Genomic DNA, 27,098 nt, shown 5'->3' with positions numbered 1-27,098 from the left:
AAATTAACCAAACCATTCGTACTATAGTTAATTTCAAAAATGATTAAGAAAATTCAATGATTCATATAATCAAAAAAAAAAAAAGAGGAATTTGCAGCCACCAGATTATATGGCTATGATAATGTTTAATAAGTAGTCAATCATTATTAAGGGAGATTGAATTAGTATGAACCACAAAATTAATTTGGGGGCCTTATTATTAAGGAAAACAAGCACAATTTATTAGGTTTCCGTCGATTCTTTACTAATTTAATTTGCCGCCGGTTGAATATAAGCCATAGCTTTTGTAAAGATGTTTTTTTTATCTTGCCAGCCACACTCGCCCCCACATTGTTTCACTACACGACATTTAAAAACATCCTAAAAAGTGTTACTTAGCTATATCCAATGTTGTCGAAAGCAATTTTTTGACAAGGAATTTAAAATTTCAATAATATATTTATTTATTTAATTAATTAATAGAGAAAAGGGAATTTGTGACATGGACCAAAAGTAATCTCTCTTTGTTCTTCTTTTCGTTTCAATATATTGTATGTATAATCTCGGAAAATTTGTAATTCATTTGGTTCCGGAGACTTAAAACTCTGACTCTGCTATTGTGTATGTAATGTAATTCAAGGCCCAAAAATTTAATTTTGTTGGTTTGGTGGGGGTAAATTAAATAGAAAATGACACGTACGAGCAGGCAGTAGTTAATTAACAATAGCAACCGAAACAAGAGATAAAGAGTGTATCCCAGAATTGAAGGATTGGATGCAGATTTTGATAGAAAGACCCATAAAAACAACTCTTTCGTGGCATGCTGTTCACGTGAAGTCAACGTAAAAACATGGACCCCATTGACCGTCAACATAAAAATTAGGAAAGTGACTATATAATTAAGAAAATGGGGAATATATATATGTATGTATATTTAATACTCAGTCTCTGATTCCGACAGTTGCCGTCATATGTTTGATTGAAGCTGTTGTTCGATCATAAGTATTTTACTACCTTATTCCCTGCCCAATTTCCAGGGAATATTATTTTTTCCACTTATTTAGAGCCATATACATATAAATATTTATTAAATTTAAACAAAAAAAAAAATTAAACTTAATTTCCAAGAAATCATTTTAAATCAGAAATTGTTGTATTCATGTGGTTAGATTAAGTTTGTACACCCACTAACAAATATTGTGATCTAGTAGTGGCGCAACGCGTTGTAGATAACGCGCACTGACATTAATAACAAAATATGATGATAATAATAATAACAATAATAATGATTTAATTAATCCTATGTAATAGATGTTACTCCCTCCGTCCCAATTTAAATGACGTTTTGGGTTGTTGCACACATATTAAGAAAATCAATAAATGTGTATAGATTATAGTGAAAAGCATAGGAAAATACTAGTATATCCTTGACATTAATTATTTTACAACTAACTAATTAGAAGTGATAAATGGTAAAATTAAAAATAACGCAATTAATGATGCATTGAAAATCTAAAATGACAAATAATTTAGGACAAAAAAGACATATAATATGAGACAGAGGGAGTACCTTCTAACATATTTTAATGTACTCCAGAAATTACTAGAAATATAGACATGTCCAAAGTTGGAATAGCAATTAATTAGTAGAAGTGTGCGTCATGCTGTACGTCACACTCCATGGATCTCGGGACCTATTATTAATCCATTAAAAAATCAATAATCCACTTGTAATTAAAGTCATAACTATATACACACTCATTTGCTAGCTAGTGGGACTCACAATAATGTTAGGTTTATATGCTATAATTCTAGATTAATTATGCTATCCTTAATAGTTAATAATGCTGCCGTATGCTAATTAATTATTTGCCCAATCACCTTTAACTAAACGGAAGTGGCGCTAAATTAAAACACTCTTTGCCACCTTAATTAATTGGATAAATGCCTTATTAATTTGCTTTCGTGTTAATTAAGGGATAAACAAAACTAACTACTCCATACAATAAATAATTAATTGATAGTGGACCAAAACTTCAAATTTAAAACAGCATGTGGGCAGTCAAATACTACTATATCATAAATAGTCGCCCCACTAAACATTGACTCGGACAGAATATTTTATTTTTCAATTTTTTTCGTTGACTACATCCATTTTCTTGAGGTTTATCATCTAATTTAGATATACTACCTATTTACACTTTTTGGAAAAAAAAGAAAAAAAAGAGAGGAAAAAGATGATAACCGGAGCCTCCACTAATTGAAAAAGGGTTAATTAATTAAGGAAGGTCAACCATAATGCATGTCCTAATGGCACTAATTTAGGTCTAATTAATGACTAGTTTTATTTGTATTTGATGGTGGAGAGAACATTGATTTGATTATTGTGTAATCTGGAGAATTAATTAATTTGGGTTTATATATATAGTCGGAAAAATAATTATTTTATAGTGGCGGTCGGTCGGTCGAAGTAGGCATAACATATAGTAATAGTGGTGGATATATGGCCACAACCACAATACATAATTAAGTGATGATTAAGGACTTGTTACTTATATTAATTAAATATTAAATTAAGATTAGACCACCACATTCTCTTCAATGAACAACTATGCTTACATTAAACCGATTCCACTCTTTTTTTTTCTTTTGAATAAACTAGTATTTTTTTCAAAAGTGAAAAAAATAATCAATTTAATACATAATAAGAAAATATAGTATACTAATATAGTAAAATTTAATAATGTAGTATTATTCTTATTTTATATAACATTAATTTTTTTTTAAATCTGACATATTAAGATTTATAATCCAAATATATAGATTAAGATTTAACGAATCGAATTTCTATTTTTATCACTCATGATTTGAGATATATTGATGAAAAATAGGAGATTGATATATAATTGTTGAAAATTATAGTGAAATAATTAGTAAATAAAAAATATTAAAAATAAATAGTTACAAAAATACCATTAAATAGGATTCTTCAGGATTTAGTTTCAATTTTGATGATTGTTAAAAAAATATAGTTAGAAATTAGTAGAGAAAAAAATATTAAAAATATTTAATTACAGAAATATCATTAGTATTTTTTAGGGTTTTCAGCGTTTCTTTCTTTTTATATATAAAATTAACTGGTCTATACTTCCTATTCTATTTAATAATATTTATAAAAACACTCAATAGAACATATAGTAACATTTACTATCATGGAATGAAATTTTAAACTTGTTTTTAATTTCAGAGTCTAGATTTTTTTTTATTTTTTTTTATACATATATATATATATATATATATATATATATATATATATATATATATATATATATATATATATATATATATATATATATATATATATGAAGTTAGTTTTGGATCCAATTAAATTAAAATTATTGTTAAGAGGAAGCCAAATGGTGCCCATAATATTAAGTAGCTGGAGAAATCGTCATTCGTCACCCTAACCCTAACCACCACCTTGTCTTCTGCCCAATAGCTAGAATTAATTAATTAATTATTAATTTATTAAAATTCATATTATAATAATTAATTGCCCACAGAAATTAAAATCCCCCTACCACCTCGGCAACCTACGATCTTGTTTAGTACACGTAAACAAAGAAGAGGGCACGTGTCACCATTAACTGGCGCCGCGTGCCTGAGTACTAGTGAAACTGTCAAACAACCGAACAAGGTTTTTATTATTCCACATATTAAGGGAACTTTCCAGCTTCCACCTTTTTATATATATATATATATATATATATATATATATATATATATATATATTTTTTTTTTATTATATTATAATATTTAAAATTTTAAATTATTTTAGTATTTTAGCCCTTCGTATTTTCGGAGGTCAGTCTTAAAAACGGCCTTGATTGTAGGTAAGATTAGGCTACGATTTTCGATCCTCTAATATTTTCAAGCTTCTCGGGACTCTAAGAAATTAAATACAAAATTTCATATCTAATAATCAAAATATTATATACACCTATGTCAATTTATAATTAAAATATACTATATAGTATGAGGTTAAATTTCTAGAATTTACTATGAATTTAATTAATAATACATTAAAAATCTAATTTTATTAAAATATAACAATAACAATTATAATAATAATATCCTCTGACGTTCTAAAATTATATATATATATATATATATATTATATATTCATTTTCTATTAATTTTGTTTATTGTTTAATTTTTCCTTTCTTCTGTATTCAGTCATGTACGTGAGTTTGGACCATATGCGTTGTATCCGGTTGGTAGTAATTATTATATTATATATACATACATGCATGCATGAATGAATTTCAATAAAATAAAATGTGAGAGATAAATAAAAGCGGACAAAATTTTCAATAGTCAATATGAAATCTAAAAAACGTCACCGTATTTTCTATCATGTGCATATATATTGACGATGAAATCTATTAAGTGATATGGTAGAATGAACCATGCTGTTTGTGTTGCTACTCTTAATGTTTGGATATAACAATATTAAAAAAGAAAATTATTTATTTATTTATTGTATCCGCTATATAATATTTAATGCTAATTATATTATACAAAATAGGGTAAATTACAAACACCCCTTTCAGGTATGGTCAAATTATCCAAACAAGAGGGGTGTTTTTGTAATTTGACCATAGCTCAGGGGGTGTTTGTAATTTACCCTACAAAATAATAATATTTTTTTTTACTAGTTAAAGAACTCCTAACTATTTAACTGCATATTAGGTATACCAACTCTTAAACAATTGTATTCTCGTATTTACAGTTTTAAGCAAGCATGACAATTTTTATTTTTTTCTGGTCTACTATCTCTATATATCCACATTGGAACCATGCAGAACAAAGGATATATATATACATTTTATTATATGTATATATCATGATAATTGATAATAAATCAGTTGAGTTTTTTTATGATTGATTATATAAATACGGACTTAGCTTGTAGTATAGGAAAAAAATGGAAATATAGGCGTGGTGGTGCACGCGTGAAGACAAGATTGAGCAGCTGAAATCCATGCGAGCGATATATAATATAGATTAATCACGTGATAGTTAAATTGTCGTAATTCGTGAGTTGTTCGCACGAGACAAAGACACAATTAGTTTAATTTGCTTCAGCTGATTTCATAACTCTAACCACTGTCGCTATCCCAGGAATCATATTTCGGAACTATTACTACAAGCTAGTTGATCGTTTATCATCATGATTTCAATTTTTTTTTTATACATAAAAGAAAGAAACGTTAGACAACCTTAAAAAAAACTCTAATGGTATTTCTGTAATTATTTATTTTTAATATTTTTTTCTCTACTTATAATTTCTAACTATAATTTTCAATAATTATCAAAATTATAACTAATTAAGCTGTGAAGAATTCTACCCTAATAATACTTTTGTAATTATTTATTTCTAATATTTTTTCTCTACTAATTTTCTAATCATAATTTTCAACAATTATCAATCACTTATTTTTCATCAATAAAGATAGAAATTGAATTTGGATTATAAATCTTAATATGTAAGATTAAAAAAAAAATCTAATGTCATATAAAATATAAAAAATACTACATTATCAAATTTACTATGTTAGTGTACTATATTTTCTTATTATGTATTAAATTGATTATTTTTTTATTTTTAAAATTATAACGGGAAAAAAATACTAGTTATTAAATAATTTAAACTACATGATGGGAGTCGGCACGTAGTCAACATCGGACCAACAATAAAAACCTGATATGCCGAGAGGGATGACATAAATGATTTAACATATATATAAACGAAAAAGGTAAAAATAAAAATAAATTAACAAATAAAAGCCCATTTAAGATTTGGGCTTTAAAGCCCTAACATTTCCAATCCATCTATTCCAAACATTTCCCATACATTTCAATCACTAAACCAATTGGACCCAGTTACACAGTTAAAATACCATATAACAGTACTGAAAAGACAATTACATAAAATCCAACTCCAACAAACCAAGATAAAAAATTCTTACAAAATCTTTACTATTTCAACCAACTCATATTTCAAAACTTTAAACTCACTTGCAAATCTGCTCAACTGCAGCAACAATCTGCGCAGGCTGAACAACCGTCCACTCCTCGAGCGTCCCGGCATATGGTGTGGGCACATCCTGCGAAGACAAGCACACAATCGGAGCATCCAAATAATCATGAAAATTCTCGTTTATCGAAGCAGTCAAACTAGCCCCAATCCCACCGGTCCTCATGCACTCCTCCACAATCACCACCCTATGAGTCTTCTTCACCGAATTCCCAATCGTATAAAGATCGAACGGCTTCAAAGACCTAATATCAATCACCTCCGGATCGTACCCCTTGTTGACCAGAGTCTTTGCCGCCTGCATCACATGGTACCTCATCCTCGAGTACGTCAGAATCGTCACATGCTCACCCGGCCGCACCATCTCGGCCTCCTCCAGGCTGCAAACGTACTCCTCGTCCGGAATATTTCCCTTCAGATTGTAGAGCAAGACATGCTCGAACAGAATCACCGGATTGTCACTTCTTATGGCGGCCTTCATCAACCCCTTTGCGTTGTAAGGGGTGGAGCAAGCCACCATTTGAATACCCGGGATTGACTGGAAGTAGGACTCGAGGCGCTGGGAGTGCTCAGCCCCGAGCTGGCGGCCGACGCCGCCAGGGCCGCGGATGACCACCGGAATCTTGAACTGGCCGCCGGAGGTGTAGTGGAGCATGCCGCAGTTGTTGGAGATTTGGTTGAATGCGAGGAGGAGGAAGCCCATGTTCATGCCCTCAATTATGGGGCGAAGGCCCGTCATAGCGGCTCCAATTGCCATTCCGGTGAAGGAGTTCTCGGCAATGGGGGTGTCGAGAACTCTGAGGTCACCGTACTTTGGTGCCAAGCCCTTGGTTACTTTGTATGAGCCTCCGTAGTGGCCCACGTCTTCGCCCATTACGCAGACATGTGGGTCCCTGTCCATCTCTTCCTCCAAGCCCTCACGGAGGGCTTCAAAAAGCAAAAGTTCATGCCTACAGGTGAAGATTGGGTTTAAGGACAATTATCTCAAAATCTAGTTCAAGAAAGAGCTATAACTTTATTACAACAGGCAGGAATCCTAGTAAAGTTGCAAGATTTGTAGATGCAACTATAGACTTGAGTTCAAGATTTTCCATACCAGAGTCCAGTAAGTCTCATTAGACTAAGTAATTAATAATTTCCATACCGGAGATTGGCCATTTGGTAATGAAACTGTACAAAACCTTATGTTTCTTATAATGGCAATGCACATATGAAAAAACTCATGATAGATGAGGAGATTTGGATCAGTCTTTTTGCTATTAAGGTCAGAGATAGTGATGAAAAGAAATGCATTGCACTTTACACATTGGAGTACATTGCCTGAGTACACATAGCTATTATATTTATAGGGTCGAATTCAGATTTGTAATGAATGGCTCTCGACTAATTGGTTCAATCTTTACTTTGCAGGCATAAAATATTTGCTGATAACCATTTCTCCAGTCTTGGAACAGAAAATTATCAAAAATCTCATATGATGTTTCCGACAAGGTTTTTGTGGAAAAACATTAATATCACTGAAATTGTCACACTTGACAATGGCTTATTTAATTTCTCCGCTTGCAGGACACTAGTTGAAGTTACAGCATTGAGAAGAAAAGGGACTCTTTATAACGGCATTCAAACTTTAAAGTGACAATAGTAAGCATGCAATAGAGTAGACAGTGAGAAATACCCGGGCTTGGATGCCGTAGAAGCTGTCACATTATCTTGCTTCGACTACATAAAAGTACAAGAATAGCACAAGTTAAATAAATAAAAACTAGAAACAGCAATTTAATAAGTGAATCGTATATCGGGATGAGAACACAAACTAAACTTACGAAGGCAGGGTAAAACTTACTGCAACTGCGTTAGTGGACAACCCTGCACTCCGGTTGTTCTGATTGTTCATGCCAAAGGTCAAACTTCCATCACAGTGAATGGAAAGGCAGCTCCGTTTCCTCTCTGAAATCAATTTGACAAAATTGAGTAAAATAACACGCTTCATATAACGACTACATAAAATGTTAGCACAATTAATCGAAATGCATCTCCAAATTTCATCCACAAAAACATCGATTCACATAAATCTTAATCTGTAATCAATTGATGCAACATAAATCAAAATTAGCCTACTCAGAATCAGACAGAATAATAATAATACTGTTTATTTTCAGATAAATGAATTGAACCATCTCAATTTCACGAAAGAGGACCGACTACTCAGATTTAAAATAAAAAAATAAAAAAATTGAATTAAGATCTGCAAAACCTGGGAAAGATCTGCGAGAAGCGTAGCCGGAATTCTTGTAATTGACCGACGAAATAGCCGTTGTAGCCCCAACACTTTGCATAATCGCAGCCGCCATTCAGAACCGTTCTCAAAATTCCAATAAAGTAGAAAAAGGATTCAAATCCCCTCGCTGCTTATACTACCAAAATACAATGCACTGTCAATTTTATCAAATAGAGATTTTAAATACACCTTAGAAAAGTAACGAAGACGACGGCGGTGGCTGGTGAGAGAAAGGGGAGGAGACGGCGGCGATGGTGATTGGCGATTTGCAGGTAAGAATAGTGTGAGAGCTGAACCACATGTTTCAGTGTTTTTACGTCGTTTTGCGCTTCGATCATACCGCCCGATCACCTACTTCCGGTCTATTGCACCTATACTTCTCGATACATCCAACGGTCATAAAGTAATTAGATCCGTAAATTTCAATTTATATTTAAAAATTAAAATAAAAAATTTCAAAATGTGTTAATTACGATTCGGCCCCATACTATTTTTTGACCACCGACTAAGCCCCATTTATCAATTGTGTAACCGGCCCAAGTAGAACTTTCGGCCCAATTAGAACGTATTATTAACTTAAAAAACAAAAATGTTATGGCTAATTGGCACTTTGCACCCTTCAGTTACATGTCATTGGCACTTTACACCCTTAAATTGAAAAAATAACAGAATGCACCATTCAATTATATTTTGTTTGACACTTTGCACCCTAATTCATTTTGGGCTAGATAAGTGACCTGCTACTTGTTGAAAGGGAATGGATTTGTCTTTCTTTATTTCTCACAAACTTAAATATATTTTATCTTCTTTATTTCACATATCCAAACCTGCCGACCAAGAACAACTATAATGTTCATTGTTCTCTATCAAGAGTCTGATGATACTTTATTCCAATTTTGAATAAATTTATATTTTATTTATTTTAAAATAAATACGAATTTAATTAAAGCAAGCATTCAAAATTAATGTTTGTTAAAATGGTATATGCAAATAAAAGTCATGCAATCTGCAATTCCATACATTTTCACCACTAATATAGTATTTTAAACGGATAATTAAACTTCATTTTTCTTGTTCATATGCACTTAAAAGGAGAATTATGTTATTTGTGTAAAAAAAAAAGGTTTACTTTTATTGTTTTCGTCACATCAATTGGTTAAAACATCAAATGCCTAAAAAAAAATCAATTTTTATATTTAAAATTATGGAGTAGATACTTAACTAAAAAGATAAGAGAAAATCTACAAATGAATATTCTAATGTTTGGTTTATCTCCTTGGCACAAAGAGATGGTTGAATTAGTTGTTGGATTGATGTAATTGACATTAATCTCGTACTTATCGAAGAAATCATAAAAGAAATAGAAGTTTGTGAGCAATAAAAGAAAAAAAATATATATACTGTCCCTATTCAAATCTCACGTAACAGGTAGCATGTCGCTTTTCTAACCAAAAAATGAATTATGGTGCAAAGTGCCAAGCAAAATGTAATTGGAGGGTACATTCTGCAATGTTTCTAATTTTAGGGTGCAAAGTACCAATGGCATGTAATTTAAGGGTGCAAAATGCCGAATACCCAAAATATTATAATAATAATTCCTACAGAAAATATATATATATATAAAAAAAAAAAAAAAGAGTTGAAGTCAGAGCAACATGGAGCTGCTCTATCTTCTCTGCTCCATCATCTCAGCTACCAGTACCTCCATCATCCTATCCCTCCTCCTCCCCTTCCGCCACCTCCTCCGCCGCATCTCCACTTCATTCTCCTCCGTGGACATCGACAACTCTGCCGCACTCTACCAAGGCACAGTCTGGCACGAGCGTCGCCGCCCTGTGCACCACTCGTTCCGCTACTCCGTCCGCTACGCGCTCATTGATCTCCAAAATTCCCACGCGCCTCCCAACCACCTCTCCGCCGACGATGCCCGCTCTATTTCCAACACTAACGGCCCCGTGTAATTTTCCCCTCTCCCCAATTTTAATTTCAAGTTATAATACCAATTTCCGTCGCTTTAAATTCTGCATCTGGTAGTGGAATCATCGCCTTTCAATTTGAATTTTATGTCTGCTTGTGGAATTATTCAAATCTATTAGCTTGTTTGATTCATAAACTATGTGAATTGCAAGCAGAAGACTAATTACTGTACTAATGAACTACATTTCTTATAAACTACGAATTTTTAGTTTGTACAAGCAGTTCCAATTGCAGTAGATTGATAGTATTTGTATTGAATAAATCAGATTTCTGCTGACAATACCTCCTAGCGTGGGATATGAACAAAATCCGTTGAGTTTGTACTATTGCTATGACGTTGAAGGCTCGACCCGATCTTTGAAGAAATGCATTGCTGAGGTACATTTGAAAATTTCGACATATGTTTCTAATTTCCCACCGCTCGGATTTGAATCGGATAAAAAACCTCTTTATGTTTCGTGTTTCGTTGTTGCTTCAGGTTACAAACACACCATGGGGTGAAAGAGTGACATTTTTATTCGATCCAAACTCGGATTTAGTTGCAAAGCCTCTTCATGTCAGCCCTTTCATGGTTAGTTTCCTATCTCGTAAATAAACGCCTCATTGCATCTTCTTTCAAATTTTGAATTGTGTGTCGTTTCTAATGCATGTTACTGATAAACAAACAACTACAGGATATGCGTGGAAACTGGAGAATGAAAGCAAACGAACCTGCTGAAAATCTACATGTGGTAATATCAGTACAACACCCCGAACTCGGTAACTATTTCACTGCCACATTGATTGCTAAACAAGTGACCTCTTTAACGCCAGTGGATCATTCACGATTCTTCTGGTTGATGCCTCATAAAGTTGCATTGTGGATTTATTGGCACGTGAGTACATTTTAATGCATGTGTTTTCGTATCATTACTTGAGCTGGCTTTGTAAAACTATCGTTAACGATATATTTCACGATATGTTGCCTTAGGCTCTCAAACTCTGGTGGAAGAATGTTTCCTTTGTACAACATCCGAGATATCAGAATCCCAATTATAGAGAAGAAGCTTTACTGCGCGACGAAAAGATTCAAAATTGCCCATTATTTGGAAATAATGAAGCAGACGACTTTCAAATACAAGGAACACCGTCTGATCCAGCAGCCAAACTGCCAAGCAATCGCTGCTTTGATTGGAGAGACGCTGAATGGCCCTGGTGCTGAATTTCTACCTGTAAGTCAAATACCAAAGTTCCAAAAATTACGCGATTTCTCGTAATTGTGAATTCTGTATGATTGATTGTTTTTTTAATTGTTATTGTTCGCACATAGACATTTAAATCACATTTGTCACACTTGAATACTAGGGAAACAACCCTAAGGGATTTCAATGAGAATTAGTTAAAATGTTTCTACTCAAACACTATGCAAGATATGTTTTGCTGGTGTTCATCACACTAGTATTTGGAGCAGGTCACGACTCGGTTATTGTCTATCTCGAAAAATTGCAAAATGAAGAAGGGTTGGAGATTCTGAAAATCAAATAAACAGTTACTATGTATGTACTTCCGATTCTTTTGTTTGATTTGTACGGTTTATTTTACGGAATCAAGTTATGATTATTTCATGATGATATGTTGGGTGATCAAAATCTTGAATGACACTTCTGAATTTGAGACGATGGAGTAACATTATAAATAGATGTATTTTTTAGTTGGCCGGTAACTTCTTAAGTCTAATTCTATGGGGTCGCATCAAAAGTAGGTGAGGAATTTGAATCACAGTAGTTTTAAATTTTCAATAATAATGGAGTCATTTTTTTTCTTTAAAATTGTCCAACAACGTAACAATTTCAAACAAAGGGAAAAATTGTACTACCGAAAGTTACAAATATTACTTATTGCAGAAAATAAAACGAGAAATAATTGGTTGGCCGATAACAATTAGATGGTGGGGATTGGACCACGTGAACTGGCAGTTTTTGTTTTGATTTGTACTTGTGTTGAGGTTGACGTTTGGCTAACTGAAGTAGTGGTTGAATCTTGTAGATGCTGTTTAGACACGTGTCAATTGAATTGGAGATTGGGATAGAGCTAAAAAGTTTGACAATTGCTAACCTATTGAATTTAAATGAGATTTTGGTTATTAATAATTAATGTCGACATACAAATATATCTTTATTATGTATTAAACATGTGAGATTAGAAATCTTGAGAAAGCACCAGAAAATTCGATTCTTGAAAAAACAGTTGAAAAACTCAAACGAATAAAGCAACAAACAAAAGTGGGTTAGTATTCGTACAGCCTACATTATGAATGCGGAGGTGTGCAACCAAAACCGATTTAAAGACCCGTTTACAAGCTGCAGAAGACAAAACTCATTTTACACGTGACACAAATAAATTCAGTCACGTTTTTCCGTACTGTTTATGTGTGTGTCTGTCCTTTTCAGCCTTGTCTCTTATTTGGTTATTAAATGTGGAAAATGTGTGGTTAACTGGTTAGCGTGTTCAACTTAACTTAGTACAACAACGACAGGCGACAGCTGCTTCACTTCAAACTCAACCTCCACCACTACCCCACCCCATAAATCAAGATTTATATATAATCAACTTCTCATTCTCTCTCTCTCTCAAACGAAAAAAGATCCATTATATATACATATGTGTGTATATATATTTCAGATATTTATAACGAGAACAAGATGAAAAGAAACTGTAATTTGGAGCTTCCTCTTGTAACGATGCCTTCTGTCTTTTCCGATTCATCTGCTCACGAACATAGCTACCAGTTCTCCAATATGTAACTCTCTCTCTCTCTCTCTCTCTCTCTCTCTCTCTCTCTCTCTCTCTCTTGGCTAATTGTGTTATGTGTTGTAATAATTTGAAAAAGGTTGAATATGGAAGATGATCAGAGTCCAAACCAGAAGCAGAAGCAGCATCAGCTGACTGTTTTCTACAATGGAAGAATTGCTGCTTCTGATGTCACTGAATTTCAGGTACATGGTCCTAATTAAAAATCAAGCTCCCATAAATTTAGGCTACATATTTATTAATTATTCAAAAATATATGTTGTGAAAAAAAAATGAAGCAGGCCAGAGCAATAATATTGTTAGCAAGTGGAGAAATGGAAGATGAAAAAAGAAGTGCAATACCAACAAGTGGTCTTTCTATGAAGAGATCACTGCAAAGATTCCTTGAGAAGAGGAAGACTAGGCTCCAGTGCACCTCCCCTTACCCTATTACTACCCTTCACAAATAGAATTTTATTACCTTATTATTACTATTTAATACTCTTTTTTTTTTTTCCCTTCTAATATATATTTCTCATCAGCAAGAAAATTATTTATGTTAGAGAGAATCCTTTTTTTTTTTTTTATTATTCTTTAATGCTGTAGTTCAGTCAGTGGTGTAAATTACAGTCCTTGGTATGAATTATATTTTCACCAATCTTGATTTATTAGAAACCTGTGTATTGGACAAGAAGACATTCCTTTGGCTCAACTATACAATTGTACGGGTAATTTAGATGTTACACCTGGTTATTTATGTTGGGTGGATTTCAACCGTTGATCTACACATAATCACACACGCATCCATGTGTATGATGGCAACCAAACAAAGCCTTAATATTTTTGACTTCACATAATCATTGCATTTTTTGCTCTAATCAATGATGGAGTTAGACAAAGAATTGGTGACAGAAACATTATTCTTAATCCCCATATGGAAATGCAAAGTAGAACATTAACATCACAATTCACTTTCTTAATGTAGGCATGTTAATGTTAATTAAGCCAGCCAATAATGTTTTAAAATAAATAAAACATGGACCTTCTCACCAATCTTGTCCTGCTTTTGAGGTGGGGACCACATCTACAAACGGGGCGACACACGTGGGCCATCCCAAGGCGTCGTAATGTGTGCACGCGTAATTTCCTTAATCGACCGACAACCACTCAATGCCATAGTCAGTTCGAACTCATCGTGAAGCATTTGAAGTACTTTCCTTACACCCCTTTCACCATCAGCTGCTAATCCGTAAATTACCGGCCGTCCAATCTTTATCCGACACGTGTGCATACAACATAGATTACATATATGACTTAGGCTAATTCTCTATTAGGATAACATGTGAAGAAAACTTAATGATTAGTTTTATATGTGTATATATATGTACTTACAAATACGCCAGATGCTCCGAGTGCTAATGCTTTAAACACATCAGTTCCACGCCTAATCCCACCGTCGAGAAACACTGGAACTTTACCCTCTGCAGCTTTCACAACCTGGATTGTTTTTTATGTCAATTGTTGGAAAATTAAGAAGCATTTATTGAAGATTAATTTGATAATTAATAGTGGGGAAATTTTTGATAATAAGACCTCTTCCAAGGCCATTATCGTTGCAGGAACATAGTCAAGCTGTCGAGCACCGTGATTGGACACGATTATTCCTGCTGCTCCAGCTTGTACGGACAGTTTTGCTTATAATTCAATAAAATTAAGCGGATAAAATAAAATCATTATTGAGTTTAGTGAATAAAATAAGATAAAGAAATACTTGATTAATTTATGCTAATTAAGTAGTGGGGCCTACCGTCCTCGGCCGTTAACACTCCCTTCACTAGAATCGGTAATTTAGTGATTGTCTGAAGCCACTTCACATCCTATTTCGAGTAAAAAGGGAAGTAAATTCAACTTGTATAATTTTTCAGATATAGCTTTTAAGAATTTCATGAGAAGAAAGAAGAAGCATTAACCTCCCAGTTAAGGGATCGGTCAACTTGACCAGCAACATATGAAGCAAGCCCTGAGTCATTTGTCTGCAGTCATCGTTAAAAAAAAAATTGTAAAAAGGATTATGAAAGAATAAAAATACTTATATGAAGCATTTTACGGAAGTTTATTCACCTTGTCTATAGTGCCAAGATCCAAGCCCTCGAAATTCTTAAGTGTCAAGTTGGAAGGCAAGGCAAACCTGTTGTACGATAACTAGTTGCTTTAGTTCGCCATTAAAATACGAAGAACAAAAAAAATATTTCCAAAAAAAACATACCTGTTCTTGATATCAGCTTCCCTTCGCCCTAGTCTCGGAGTATCAACCGTAAGGGCAATTGCCTTGAAACCAGCTTTCTCAGCCCTTCTCACTAGCTGTTTAACGACATTTCTATCTTTGAAAACCTACAAAAAATCGAAAACAAAGAAATTTAATCAGGATCTGTTGACCAAATCAAGAAGTAGTAAATGGCGATAAAGATGAAAAAAAAAAACTCTTAACTCACGTAGAGCTGGAAGAATCGAGTGCCTGGTCCAGTTGAGGCAACCTCTTCAACACTCGATGTACCCCATGAAGATAATGTCTATAACCAATCAATCGGCAATCATCATTAGTATATCAATTAAAGTTAGCAATCACAATCAGTAAATAAATAAATAAACAAAAAGGACATAAAAAAAAAATTGGAACCATGATTGTGCCAGCAGCTGATGCAGCCCTCGCAGTGGCAAACTCTCCTGTAATACAAAAGTAGCTTATAACTTCAGACAAAGATTCAACTATATGACTCACATACATATAATTCATAGGGGCATCAATATTTATCAACATAGGATAAATGGAAAAGTTTCGGACAAGCTGTGTGTGTGTGTGTGTGTGTGTGTGTGTGTGTGTGTGTGTGTGTGTGTGTGTGTGTGTGTGTGTGTACCTTCAGGGTGTGCCATTTTCTGCATAGCAGTTGGAGCAACCATGATAGGCATTGAGATCTTGTAACCCATAATTGTTGTGGTTATATCAATGTTACTAACATCAACTAAAATACGAGGCCGAAATCTGTGTCGATGACAAAATTTTAGTAAAAATAAAATACACTCTGCTTTGAACAAATCTTAAATCTGAATGAGTGGTAAAAATGTGATTAAGAAGATCGAGAGATTATTACAATATACGAGAAAAGGCGTTTCGATTCTCGTGGAGAGTCCACTGATCCTCTGCCCCAGATGCATAATAATCGTAAACCATCTTCGGCAATTTCTCCTTTGCAATTGCCTCATACTCCATTACATTTGTGATGCTTTCGATTTTCTCCGAATCCATTTTCAGCTTCAATTCAGAAACAATGGAACAGCATCAACTTATTGACCGAAACAAATGTTTTGGCAAATTTTACAATTTCAGCAAACGTTGTAGAAAAATCAAACCCCTTTCTTACGAACAGAGATAAAATTACGCCCTAAAAAAATCAATAACGATCCGGATCAATTTGTATTTAGGAAAGTGGAGCGGGTACAAATGACCCGTGTTCACCACCCACCCAGAGCTCCGATAAAGTTGACGCCTACTCTGGTTATAATCAATCACGTGAATATTGGGGGAAAAAGGCAAACACCACGAAAAAGGAACGACAGATCGAAACATGGAATCGGCTAAACGGAGAAATCAGCTTATTACATGATGAACACATCACCAAAAGATTCGGAACAAAAAAAATATATTGAAAAATTATCCCATTAGTTAAAATAATAATTTAGAAGTACCAGAAACAAAGCGAGTGGTACAAACCTGCTGAGCGGCCAAAGTTCTTCAGGAATCGAGAATAAAGAGAGTGAAGATGATGCGCAATTGACAAGCAGAAACAAAGAAGAATAGTAAATACGAGGAAAGAAAAATACAGTGTAATATGATATATGAGCAGCTCATTTTTCTTTATTAGTGAGAAACCCATTCTTTTTGTATTCTCAAATTTACCCTCTCACTATTCACTACTCATTATCCCACTAGTTTGATATATTTTTTTATTTTTTATATTTTAATTTTAATTTTCGTTTTTTTATTTATTTCTTCTTTAAAAAATAATATTTTTTTAAAAAAAACTTTTTTTTATATTTTTTTTAATATTTTTCTTTAAATATTCATTTTCTATATTATTTTAGTTTTCAGTTAAAACAACTATATGCCAATAAAACGACTATTATTAAAACGACTATTATAAAACGACTATTATTAAAACAATTGGTATTAAAACAATGATACATCAGTTTCACAATTTATTAAATTAATTATATATTATATTATTTCCATTGTAAGATTAACTAATTATTTAATTAAAACGTCTCCAAAACAACTATTTGTTAAATGAACTATTTATTCAAACAAACTAAAAAGTAATGAAAACAATAATATTGTTGTGCAAAAACAACTATATTGCTGTACGAAAACAACTATACTGTAGCAGCCCATGTCCAAGAATTCGGAGCAGATACAGCCCAACTTGAAATACCTAGAAATGCGGATTTCTGCAATTTAATTATTTATTTATAGCCCCACTTGGATATTCACCGTACTCTAATCAATTTGCTATTATCTATTATTTATTATATTATAAACGGGTAATCTTTAATGCTCGCCCACACCTCCTACTAATGGGCCCATCATAATTTCTTATATTGGGCTCAATATCCAATCTAAATTTATTGGGCTTTTAAGATGAGGCTAGGCCCAACATTATTTATTTATTTATTTATTTTTTTGTTTTCTGTTTCCTTTTTGGATTTCTCTACCTACATCCACAATAAATGCTTGTGAATACGACATTTGCTGCCCAACAAAGTAAACAATCTGTGATGGGACTCAACCAACAGCCTTAAAATTTTAAATATATAACTCATTCTTGAGTCAGACCAACAAAGACAAATGCATAAAACAACATAAAATTAAATCAATTGCATAAAAATATATAAATATTTTGTCCTTTTTTCACCTAACTTCCACATCCGTTACACAATTTCATGTTTACAAGACTTATTGCTTACTGATGATGTACAATAAAATGCCCCAAGCAAGAACCAGCATTTTATGACTATGTCATAATTTAATTTACCAGAAAAAAAAAAACAAAACAAAAAACAAATTGCTCAGAATCCAAAATATTACAATCCAAGAAAAAATCATATACTCACAAGCCAAACAACAATAACAAGAATATAATTTTGACAGTAAAAAGGACAAATTTTCGATCCGCCATTTGAAATTCCGTCGTACAACTTCGGTTTCAGATTCTCGGCCCGGTCCGGGTTTTTCTCCGCCGTAGTTTTGTTGCTTGCTGCAGGAAACATTGCACTACTAGTACAACTAGGGTTCTGCAAGAATCTCGATAAGCTTGTATTACTCTCCGCCTCTCGATAATTAGTGCATAAACCGTCATTATCTCGAATATCAAGCCTCTCCCCGAGCCTAATCAAGAAATCTCGAGAAAATAATAGCTCTCCACTAAGCCGATTTCTGCTCAGATTCAGCATGTCGATACTCGGCAGCGCGCCTAATTCCGATGGAACGGTGCCCTTTAGGCGATTGTTGTCGAGTGACAGTGCAATTAAGCCCGTCAAATTCGACAGCGTTGTCGGAATCTGACCGGTCAATCCGCACCCGGAAAAGGTCAACACACTGAGTTTGACTAGTGACCCAATAAATGAAGTGATGCCTGCATTTAATGGGTTGTCCTCCATTATTAAGTACTGCAGTTGCTGCAGACCGGCTAGGGTTTCAGGGATTGGACCGGTCAAATTATTACGGCTCAAATCCAACAGAACCAACCTCCTTAATCTCCCCAAATTCCGCGGCAGTTGCCCTCGGATTTCGTTGCTGCTTAAATCGATCTTTTCGAGAAACTCCAGCCCACCAATTGAAGCGGGAATCACTTGCTGCAACGAATTCCAGCTTAAATCAAGAATCGCTAATTTTTCTAGGGCACCAATTTCTTCAGGAATTGGGCCGGTGAAATTGTTGTGGCTGAGATCCAGCTGCTGCAAATTGACAAGGGATTTGATTTCTTTAGGGATTTCTCCGCTCAGATTGTTCTGCGACAAACGTAATACTTTCAGATTTGTAAGATTTGAAATTGTGTTGGGGATTTCTCCGAAAAGGCTGGGATTTGATTCTAGGGCTAAATGCTCCAAGAAATTAGAGAGAGATCCAAAGAGGGATTTTGACAGAAAAATCGGTGAGTTAGTGAAACAATTCATTAAAGAAAGAGTTTTGAGGTAAGGCAATTTGAGGAGAGAGTGCGAGATTTTGGCGGAAGGTTTGCAAACATTATCTGGGCCCACATGAATCTTTGTGACATGAAATATTGAGGTTTCGTCGTCGTCTTCGTCAAGAAGCTCACACTCAACACCTGGCCATGGTGTTTCAGTGCATGGCAATGGATGCATTTGAGCCCACGTGGGGTCTTCCAAAAGTGAGCCCATCACTTCAAATAGCCCAAAAAGCTCCTCCTCTTCCATATCCATATCCACCCCACCACCGCCACCGCCGCCGGAACACATCACACCGTCACCTGCCCAAAAAACAAGAAACCCTACAATAAGAAGAGACGACACAAAAGCCATTGTTCTCGCTCTAAACTAAAACTGTGTATATGTGTGTGGTTTCTGAATCACATTATTCCGGAATATTATATACAAGTATATACATACACACATGTGATATATATATATGTGTGTGTTGTATGTATATGTAAGAGAGAAAGTGATGGGAAACCCTAAGATAGGGACGTTGTTTACCATATTAGGAAGTGTGAGTGTGATGGCATAGGGTAGCATGCAAATGGATGAGATGCTGTGAGGGAACACAGTTGCTATTTATGTTTTTTTTTATATATAAAAAATAATAAAAAAAATGATAATTCAAAAATGAAAAAAATGTCAGGACAGTCAAAAATGAAAGTTGATAATTCAAAAAGACTGTGTGGTAATATGATGGGACGTGGCACTGGTTTTTAATTTGAGGAGTTGTAATGAAAGTTGAAACAGACATGCCTATGTCCAGGTTTTACTGAACCGCAACATCTTATCATATCTGCCGTTACCCTTGTTCCTTTAAACAATCAATACATTAACATTATTATTGTCTTTTTCTAATTTCGATTCTCAATATTATTAATTAGGGTGTTACTATTTGCAGCGGGACTTTTACTGAAATTGGCTTATTTGCAGCGGTACCTTTTTCATTTAATTTTTTTTTTCAATTTCTCTCTCCTATTCCAAACACTCTCTAGAAATTCGAATTTCGTAAAAAAATTTGAATCTCCCGTTTTCTGGAGCACGGAAACTCGAAGAAAATTCAAGTTTCCGTGCTCTGCGGAACGGGAGATTCAAACGGCTTGAATCCTCCGTTCTGCAGAGCACGGGAACTTGAGTTTTCTTCGAGTTTCCGTGCTCCAGAAAACGGGAGATTCAAATTTTCGTGCTCCAGAAAACGGGACCTTCAAACTGTTTTTTGAATTTTTATTTTCAGAAAAAAAATAAAAAAGATTTAGATATGAATCTCCCGTGTTGTAGAACACGGGAACTTGAATAATCTTCATGTTCCCGTGTTCTACAGAACGGAGGACTCAAAAAACATGAGGTTCCCGTACTGCAGAACACGGGAACTTGAAGATTATTCAAGTTCCCGTGTTCTACAGAACGGGAACTTGAAGATTATTCAAGTTCCCGTGTTCTACAGAACGGGAACTTCAAGTTTTAATATTTTTTTATTTTTTTTTAATATTTTTTTCTAAATATCGAATTTTCTAATTATTTGAGGAACATGATAACACATATTCGGATTATTGTACTCGTTTGTACATTCATCATCAAATTTTTCGTCAAAATCACCATCATCACCCTACCAATTTATAAAAATTAATAATATAAAGGAATATAAAAATTAATAATACAAAAAAAAAAAAAAAAAAAAAAAAAATTAGAAAATTGAAACCCAAGTTCCCGTGCTGTACAGCACGGGTAACTCAATCTTTTCCCCTTTTTTGATACTCCTCGTGCTCTATAGCACGATTAAACCAACTTTTAATTTTTTTTTTCTTTTTTTTTACCATATAAAAGTTATTCGGATCAACCATTGAAGAAATCGTTGTTCGTTTTTGAATTTGTCGAACGAGCTTCAAATTCTAAGTTTTCGATTTTTTTTAGTTGAGAGCGTTTCGGTTTTTTTAGAAAGTTAGAAAATTGACAAATGAGACTACCGCTGCAAATAAGCCAATTTCAGTAAAAGTCCCGCTACAATTAGCATTTCAGTATTAATTATTATAAATATATATATATATATATATATATATATATATATATATATATATATATATATATATATATATATATATATATATATATATATATATATATATATATATATATAATTATGAGTAAATTACAGTTACTCCTGAGTTAAAATCAAATTACGAAGAAAAAAGCATGTTTTGATAATTACAACTATAGACGGACACATACCGGGTTGGACCCGGATCCAACTCGGATTTGTACCCGTCGCGAAACTGACCCGCACCCCTTGGACCTGGACCCGGACCCAACTTTACATTGGTCGGTTTCAGGTCTTGATTTATTGGACCCGAGACCGGACGGGTATACCCGGCGGGGGAACCCGACGACCCGTCGGGTCCACCCGAATAATTTTTTTTTTTTAAATTTGAATATGCAACGGCTATTATAAACCGGACCCGACCCGGACTCGGTCCGTAAATTCAATTTTTTTTTTAATTTTCAACGACTTGAAACTGGGATCCACCCGAACACGGTCTGATCGAATTCAATTTTTTTTCCAACGGTCATGATTAAAAAAAAATCAAAAAACCGGTTTGGAACCCGGACTAGGAAGGACCCGAGTGGACCCGACCCGAACCCGGACCCGCCTCCACACGGGTCGGTTTCGGGGTCCAAAAAAGTAGGACCCTGATCGGACCTGGCCCGTGGTCGTGTCTAATTACAACCACCCCTTAACTATGAATCTTTTACACGTTTATTCATGCGGTGTCAAATTTAATGGAATGTTCTAGATTGTATAGAATATTCTCAAGATTGTATCCGTTTTATCTCATTCGAGCTCTACAATTTGAAGCAAGAAGATGATTATAATATGTGTTTTTTGGCTTGTATATATCAAATTGTGGTGCATCAGAAACTGTGTTTTTGCACAAAACGAGCACGTACAAACTAAATAACATTACACGAAATATTAGAAGATTATATTGAATTTGACACCATTAGAGTGAATGTGTAAGAAAATTCATAGTTGAGCTGATAATTATAATTACCCAAACATGGGATTTTTTCATAATTTATCCCAAGGGGTTGGTAGCAATTTACCCATGTTATTCAATAACAATACATTTACATAGACAATATTAACTAACAAGAATTGGTCACGACCAATTTTTGGGCCCAAGACCGATAGTAAATAAGCCCAACTAACCTTCAAACCATGTTTAATGGGATATTAGTTTTTTAATTTTTGTACCAATTGTTTTTCTATAATTCAATTTTATTTAGAAACTAGCCCATAAAAATTAAAAACTCACCAAACGAATTATTTATATATAATTTTTAATTATTCGTTTCCTTTTCACTGTTATAAATTAATAATTGTTTTGGGTTTTCTTAGAGAATTCGGCTGCCTAAACGTATATTTAAAAAAAGTTATTAGCTAATCTAAATACGCAAGATAAACAACTTATCAATAGACAAATGCCACATACCCAAATCTTGATTTACGTTAAAACCAAATAATTATATTATCCTAATTAATTTATTATACGTTAGAAAGATCTCCACATTACGAGGGTTCTTTATCATTTATCAATTATTAGTAATATTTTAATTTGCTATATATTTGCCGCAACTATCACACGTGGCGTAAATCGAACGGGCAATGCAGTATGATTGGATTGCCACATCATAAAAGAATTTATATACGTACACCTGTAAGACAAGAGAATCATATAAATTAAATGTGGGGCCCACGTAAAACAATTATATGTGCATAAGATGAGGATGTTCTTGCAGACTTTTGGTAGATGGGGTCCTTTTTAAATTTTACTTCCTGGATTTTAGTATCATGCGTGATTACTACACTTTAAAACAGATTAAGATTCAGCTACAAGCTTTACAAAGATTTACATATAATCATATAACTAATTTCTCTTTAACCCTTTAATTACCATGATTAATGTAAAATCAACATTAATTAAATCATTATTTAAACGGCTTAGATGCTACATCTGATTAATATTTATACGGGATGAATTTCAACTATAAATCTACACACACATCCATGTGTATGTGTATTTAGTGAGTGATTATATATCAAATTAAATCTACGATTGAAATTCACCCGTTAAAAATAACCATGTGTAACATCTAACACCGATTCCGATTAATTATTAAGAATTTAATTAGACTATTTTTTGAAAGAAAAAAAAAATGAATATAATGAAGGAAGAGTGAGAATGTATCTTGGACATGTACAGCTCAATTATTATTAATTAGGTAACTTATCACAATAATTACGAAAATATTCATAATAGTGCATGCATTAAATTTCCCCAATATAATAATAAAACCCCCCATATAAATACTCCTCTTCCACTTCAATTGCAAATCCACCAACCTATTTCCCTTGTTGCTAATATATTATATATCTCTCCCCAAATTCTCCAGAAATGGCGATGCCACATTCAAACTCAAATGACACAGAGAAGTCCCTGAATTTCGAAAAATTAAAAAAGAACCCCAAGAATTCGAATATGGTATCTTTCTGGGCCTTTTTGCTAACCACTTTCATTTACATATCTGTATTCTACTACATCTTCAACCTTTCACCTTCAGTTGTTGTCTGCACCACAAAATTCTGGTTTATTATGTCAAATACCCTAATTCTCATCATAGCAGCTGATTTCACCGCCTTCTCTTCCTCAAAATTATTACACCACAATTTTTACGATGAATTCGACGACAAACTGCACAACAGAAGACCAGCAAAAAATAGTATTAGTACCGTTCCAGTTTCCGAGACACGGTACGAGAGAACAGTGCCAAAATATCATGTACAACAAGTACTTATTGACGAAGAAGAGCCTCGAGAAAAGATAATATCCATGATAGAAAATAAGCCGGAGAAAATCTTATCAACCGGCGAAAATAGAGATGATCGGCGCGCGGAACTAGTTAAACCTATTAATAATGCAGATTTTTTGGATCGGAAAAGGAAGAGAGAGTTGACTGTCGTTACCGAGCATGTGAATCGTCCTAATCGTGAAGGTGCTGATATTGATGTACAGAAAATGGTTTCGGAAGAAAACGAGTATTCGGAAATGTCGGATGAAGAAGTGAACAAGAGAGTTGAGGAATTCATTCGTAGGTTTAACAGGCAGATCAGGCTTCAGGCACTTCAAAGCCGCCGATCATAAGACATTTGCTATAATGTATCACCATAATTTTGTTTTTGTTATCATCTTTAACGTCGTCTCGTGTTCGGTATGTTATGTTCGATATGATCGATTAATCTCCTTTTTGTTTCCATTTTTTGTATTTCTCAACGACGAAATTCAAATATTGATTTACTTTGATAGATTGAAGAGTACGTATTGTTTGTCATTTTAAGTATGTGCATTTAATAAGTCCTATTAATGTATACCGTAAACCTAAGGTAAGGTAGTGAAATTTTGTTCGTAAGTATTCATTTTCTTGTGTTATTTATTACGTTTTTAATATTCATAATTTATTTATAAACAAGAATTACAGCGACAATACTATTGTAATTTTGTAACAAGCTGTAAAATGTTGCAATTAAATAAAAATTGATTTCTAAATCTGACATTTTAATAACAATTTCAAATATTCTGACTTGATTTATACCACGTCATTTGTTTTGTGCCTAGTAGCCACGTGTCTTATCTCCTCCCACATATATTTTCTTTCAATAAATAAATATATTCTTCAATTTTTATTTATTTAAAGAAAGTGAAGATTCAAAAAAGAAGCAATGGCGAAGTTGGGATTTCTCATGTGTCTACCATCTCCAATCCCACCCAATCAAACTCCCCCCTCTTCTTCTCTACATCAAAACGACGCCGTTTGCTTAACAAGGCGAAAATCAATCTTCTTCGCAGCTTCTTTACTCACCTCTCAAATCCCAAATTTTTATCACACTTCTCCATCCGCCATTGCCCAACAAGTGGATGAAGACGAAAATCGACTCGTTCAAATCTTCCAGGTTTCACATTTAATTAAAATTGCGAATGCGATTTAATTAAAACCTATTATTCATGATGCAATTACATGTTTTTATAAAAGTTCAGTTTTGGTATATTTGTCAGCTTATTTTGATTAATTTAACTAGTTTACTTGCAGGAAACATCATCTTCAGTTGTTTATATCAAAGACATTGAGTTAGCTAAAAACCCTAATAATAGCACATCTGGAAATGGTGTTGCTGATGAAGATAATTCAAAAGTGGAAGGCACTGGTTCTGGTTTTATCTGGGATCAATTTGGTCATGTTGTATGTATATATTATATATATATATATATATATATATATATATATATATATATATATATATATATATATATATATACATGTATATCCCCCATTTTTATCAGCATGATTTGCTGGCATGTGAGTAATTATTTTATCTTAAGAATGTGTTTTTTATCTCGACAGGTAACTAATTATCATGTAATTTCCAAACTGGCAACGGATACGAGCGGTTTACAACGTTGTAAGGTTCTCGTTATGTTTTTCGTTTGTAGTAATTGTTCTACAACACGCAGTTACTAATTTCTATTTATTAAAAGTACGAACACATTTTTTTTTTTTTTTGTGTGTTTTCAGGTATCTTTAGTTGATTCTGGAGGTAACAGTATTACTAGAGAAGGCAAGATAGTTGGTTTCGATCCCGACTATGATCTGGCTGTTCTTAAGGTATCGCATTTACCGTTGCAAAATATTTTTACCGTGTCCGATTATTGCTACTACATTTTGACTTTTGAGCGTGTTTGTATCTAAATCTGTGTGACAGGTTGATGTTGTTGGAAATGAGATAAAGCCAGCTACCATCGGCACATCTCGTGAATTACAAGTGGGGCAGAGCTGCTTTGCAATCGGAAATCCGTATGGATACGAGAACACTCTGACTACAGGGGTAATTTTGTAAAAATGTGAGCTATGTTGTGTTTGGATGGAGATGTTTAGTTGATGAATTGTCTGCCTATTGATAATTCGACTAATGTAGGTTATCAGTGGATTGGGTCGAGAGATACCCTCTCCGAATGGTAGAGCCATTCGAGGAGCAATTCAAACCGATGCTGCTATTAATGCTGGTAATTTCTTGAAATTTCTTTTTTTTTTCGCTTTATGTCGAAATTCTTTAGAACGTACGCATCGAAGATTCAGTTCTGATGCATATATGTTTTTGCAGGGAATTCAGGTGGACCATTGATCGATTCCTACGGTCATGTTATTGGGGTCAATACGTCAACGTTCACACGCAGAGGTAGAGATGATGCGTTATATATATATATATATATATATATATATATATATATATATATATATATATATATATATATATATATATATATATATATATATATATAATAACAATTTTATTGTCTATTGTGGAATGAAGTTAAACTCCAAATAAATTTAACTTTGAACCATGATTATGCAGGGAGTGGAATATCCTCCGGGGTGAATTTTGCGATACCGATCGATACAGCTGTTCGTATTGTGCCCTACCTTATTGTATATGGAACTCCATACACTGATCGATTCTGAAAGCATCAAACTGATTTTAAATAGTTCAGTTTTTTATCTCTATTTATTTATTTACCTTTATTTATTGTACTCTTGTAATTTGATGCTTTGAATCCTGCCTGGTAATATTCCTAAAACCATAGTAAATGAGAATCATCTCATTTCACAATAATCACTACA

At 33.6% G+C, this 27,098-nt stretch overlaps 7 protein-coding genes across 9 annotated transcripts; 4 read left to right on the top strand and 3 right to left on the bottom strand.

The window, feature by feature from the left end:
• Positions 1–5,815: 5,815 nt before the first annotated feature.
• On the bottom strand, positions 5,816–8,757 carry LOC105973491 (pyruvate dehydrogenase E1 component subunit beta-3, chloroplastic). Its single transcript, XM_012998520.2, has 4 exons — positions 8,334–8,757; positions 7,923–8,026; positions 7,755–7,798; positions 5,816–7,029 (listed from the first exon to the last, which is right to left on the bottom strand). Exons 1-4 carry the CDS (start codon positions 8,428–8,430, stop codon positions 6,057–6,059), a joined length of 1,218 nt encoding a protein of 405 aa, XP_012853974.1. The 5' UTR covers positions 8,431–8,757; the 3' UTR covers positions 5,816–6,056.
• Positions 8,758–9,984: 1,227 nt separating this feature from the next.
• On the top strand, positions 9,985–12,009 carry LOC105973541 (DUF1365 family protein). 2 transcript variants are annotated; one of them, XM_012998574.2, is made up of 6 exons: positions 9,985–10,314; positions 10,601–10,712; positions 10,813–10,905; positions 11,009–11,209; positions 11,305–11,545; positions 11,785–12,009. In XM_012998574.2, exons 1-5 carry the CDS (start codon positions 10,013–10,015, stop codon positions 11,533–11,535), a joined length of 939 nt encoding a protein of 312 aa, XP_012854028.2. In that variant the 5' UTR covers positions 9,985–10,012; the 3' UTR covers positions 11,536–11,545; positions 11,785–12,009. The 2 variants fall into 2 exon arrangements, with proteins under 2 accessions (XP_012854028.2, XP_012854027.2); XM_012998573.2 differs by lacking the exon at positions 11,785–12,009 and having other exon boundaries at positions 11,305–11,711.
• An 888-nt stretch (positions 12,010–12,897) lies between these two features.
• LOC105962475 (protein TIFY 5A) lies at positions 12,898–13,761 on the top strand. The gene is made up of 3 exons (XM_012986781.2): positions 12,898–13,113; positions 13,204–13,309; positions 13,406–13,761. The coding sequence occupies exons 1-3, from the start codon at positions 13,016–13,018 to the stop codon at positions 13,571–13,573; spliced, it is 372 nt and encodes a 123-aa protein (XP_012842235.2). The 5' UTR covers positions 12,898–13,015; the 3' UTR covers positions 13,574–13,761.
• Positions 13,762–13,943: 182 nt separating this feature from the next.
• On the bottom strand, positions 13,944–17,008 carry GOX3 (Aldolase-type TIM barrel family protein). 2 transcript variants are annotated; one of them, XM_012986778.2, is made up of 12 exons: positions 16,873–17,008; positions 16,253–16,413; positions 16,019–16,143; positions 15,781–15,827; positions 15,596–15,673; positions 15,370–15,494; positions 15,225–15,291; positions 15,074–15,136; positions 14,911–14,980; positions 14,697–14,797; positions 14,496–14,600; positions 13,944–14,373 (listed from the first exon to the last, which is right to left on the bottom strand). In XM_012986778.2, the coding sequence occupies exons 2-12, from the start codon at positions 16,405–16,407 to the stop codon at positions 14,188–14,190; spliced, it is 1,122 nt and encodes a 373-aa protein (XP_012842232.1). In that variant the 5' UTR covers positions 16,408–16,413; positions 16,873–17,008; the 3' UTR covers positions 13,944–14,187. The 2 variants fall into 2 exon arrangements, with proteins under 2 accessions (XP_012842232.1, XP_088683597.1); XM_088827471.1 differs by lacking the exon at positions 16,873–17,008 and adding an exon at positions 16,512–16,653.
• Positions 17,009–18,205: 1,197 nt separating this feature from the next.
• LOC105962447 (uncharacterized) lies at positions 18,206–19,803 on the bottom strand. The gene is given in 2 exon segments (XM_012986749.2): positions 18,206–18,332; positions 18,334–19,803. Coding segments are annotated over 2 exon segments (1,431 nt in total). The 5' UTR covers positions 19,698–19,803; the 3' UTR covers positions 18,206–18,265.
• A 3,933-nt stretch (positions 19,804–23,736) lies between these two features.
• LOC105962439 (cotton fiber protein) lies at positions 23,737–24,577 on the top strand. Its single transcript, XM_012986742.2, has one exon. It carries the CDS (start codon positions 23,822–23,824, stop codon positions 24,566–24,568), a length of 747 nt encoding a protein of 248 aa, XP_012842196.2. The 5' UTR covers positions 23,737–23,821; the 3' UTR covers positions 24,569–24,577.
• A 522-nt stretch (positions 24,578–25,099) lies between these two features.
• Positions 25,100–27,084, top strand: DEG5 (DEGP protease 5). The gene is made up of 8 exons (XM_088812493.1): positions 25,100–25,374; positions 25,512–25,661; positions 25,824–25,886; positions 25,995–26,084; positions 26,182–26,304; positions 26,395–26,482; positions 26,581–26,655; positions 26,833–27,084. Exons 1-8 carry the CDS (start codon positions 25,144–25,146, stop codon positions 26,937–26,939), a joined length of 927 nt encoding a protein of 308 aa, XP_088668619.1. The 5' UTR covers positions 25,100–25,143; the 3' UTR covers positions 26,940–27,084.
• Positions 27,085–27,098: the final 14 nt, after the last annotated feature.

The sequence above is a fragment of the Erythranthe guttata genome, chromosome 13, assembly GCF_056151865.1.
Source record: "Erythranthe guttata isolate IM_541 chromosome 13, IM_541, whole genome shotgun sequence".
Taxonomy (NCBI): Eukaryota; Viridiplantae; Streptophyta; class Magnoliopsida; order Lamiales; family Phrymaceae; genus Erythranthe; species Erythranthe guttata.
This window is presented reverse-complemented; position numbering and strand designations above follow the sequence as displayed.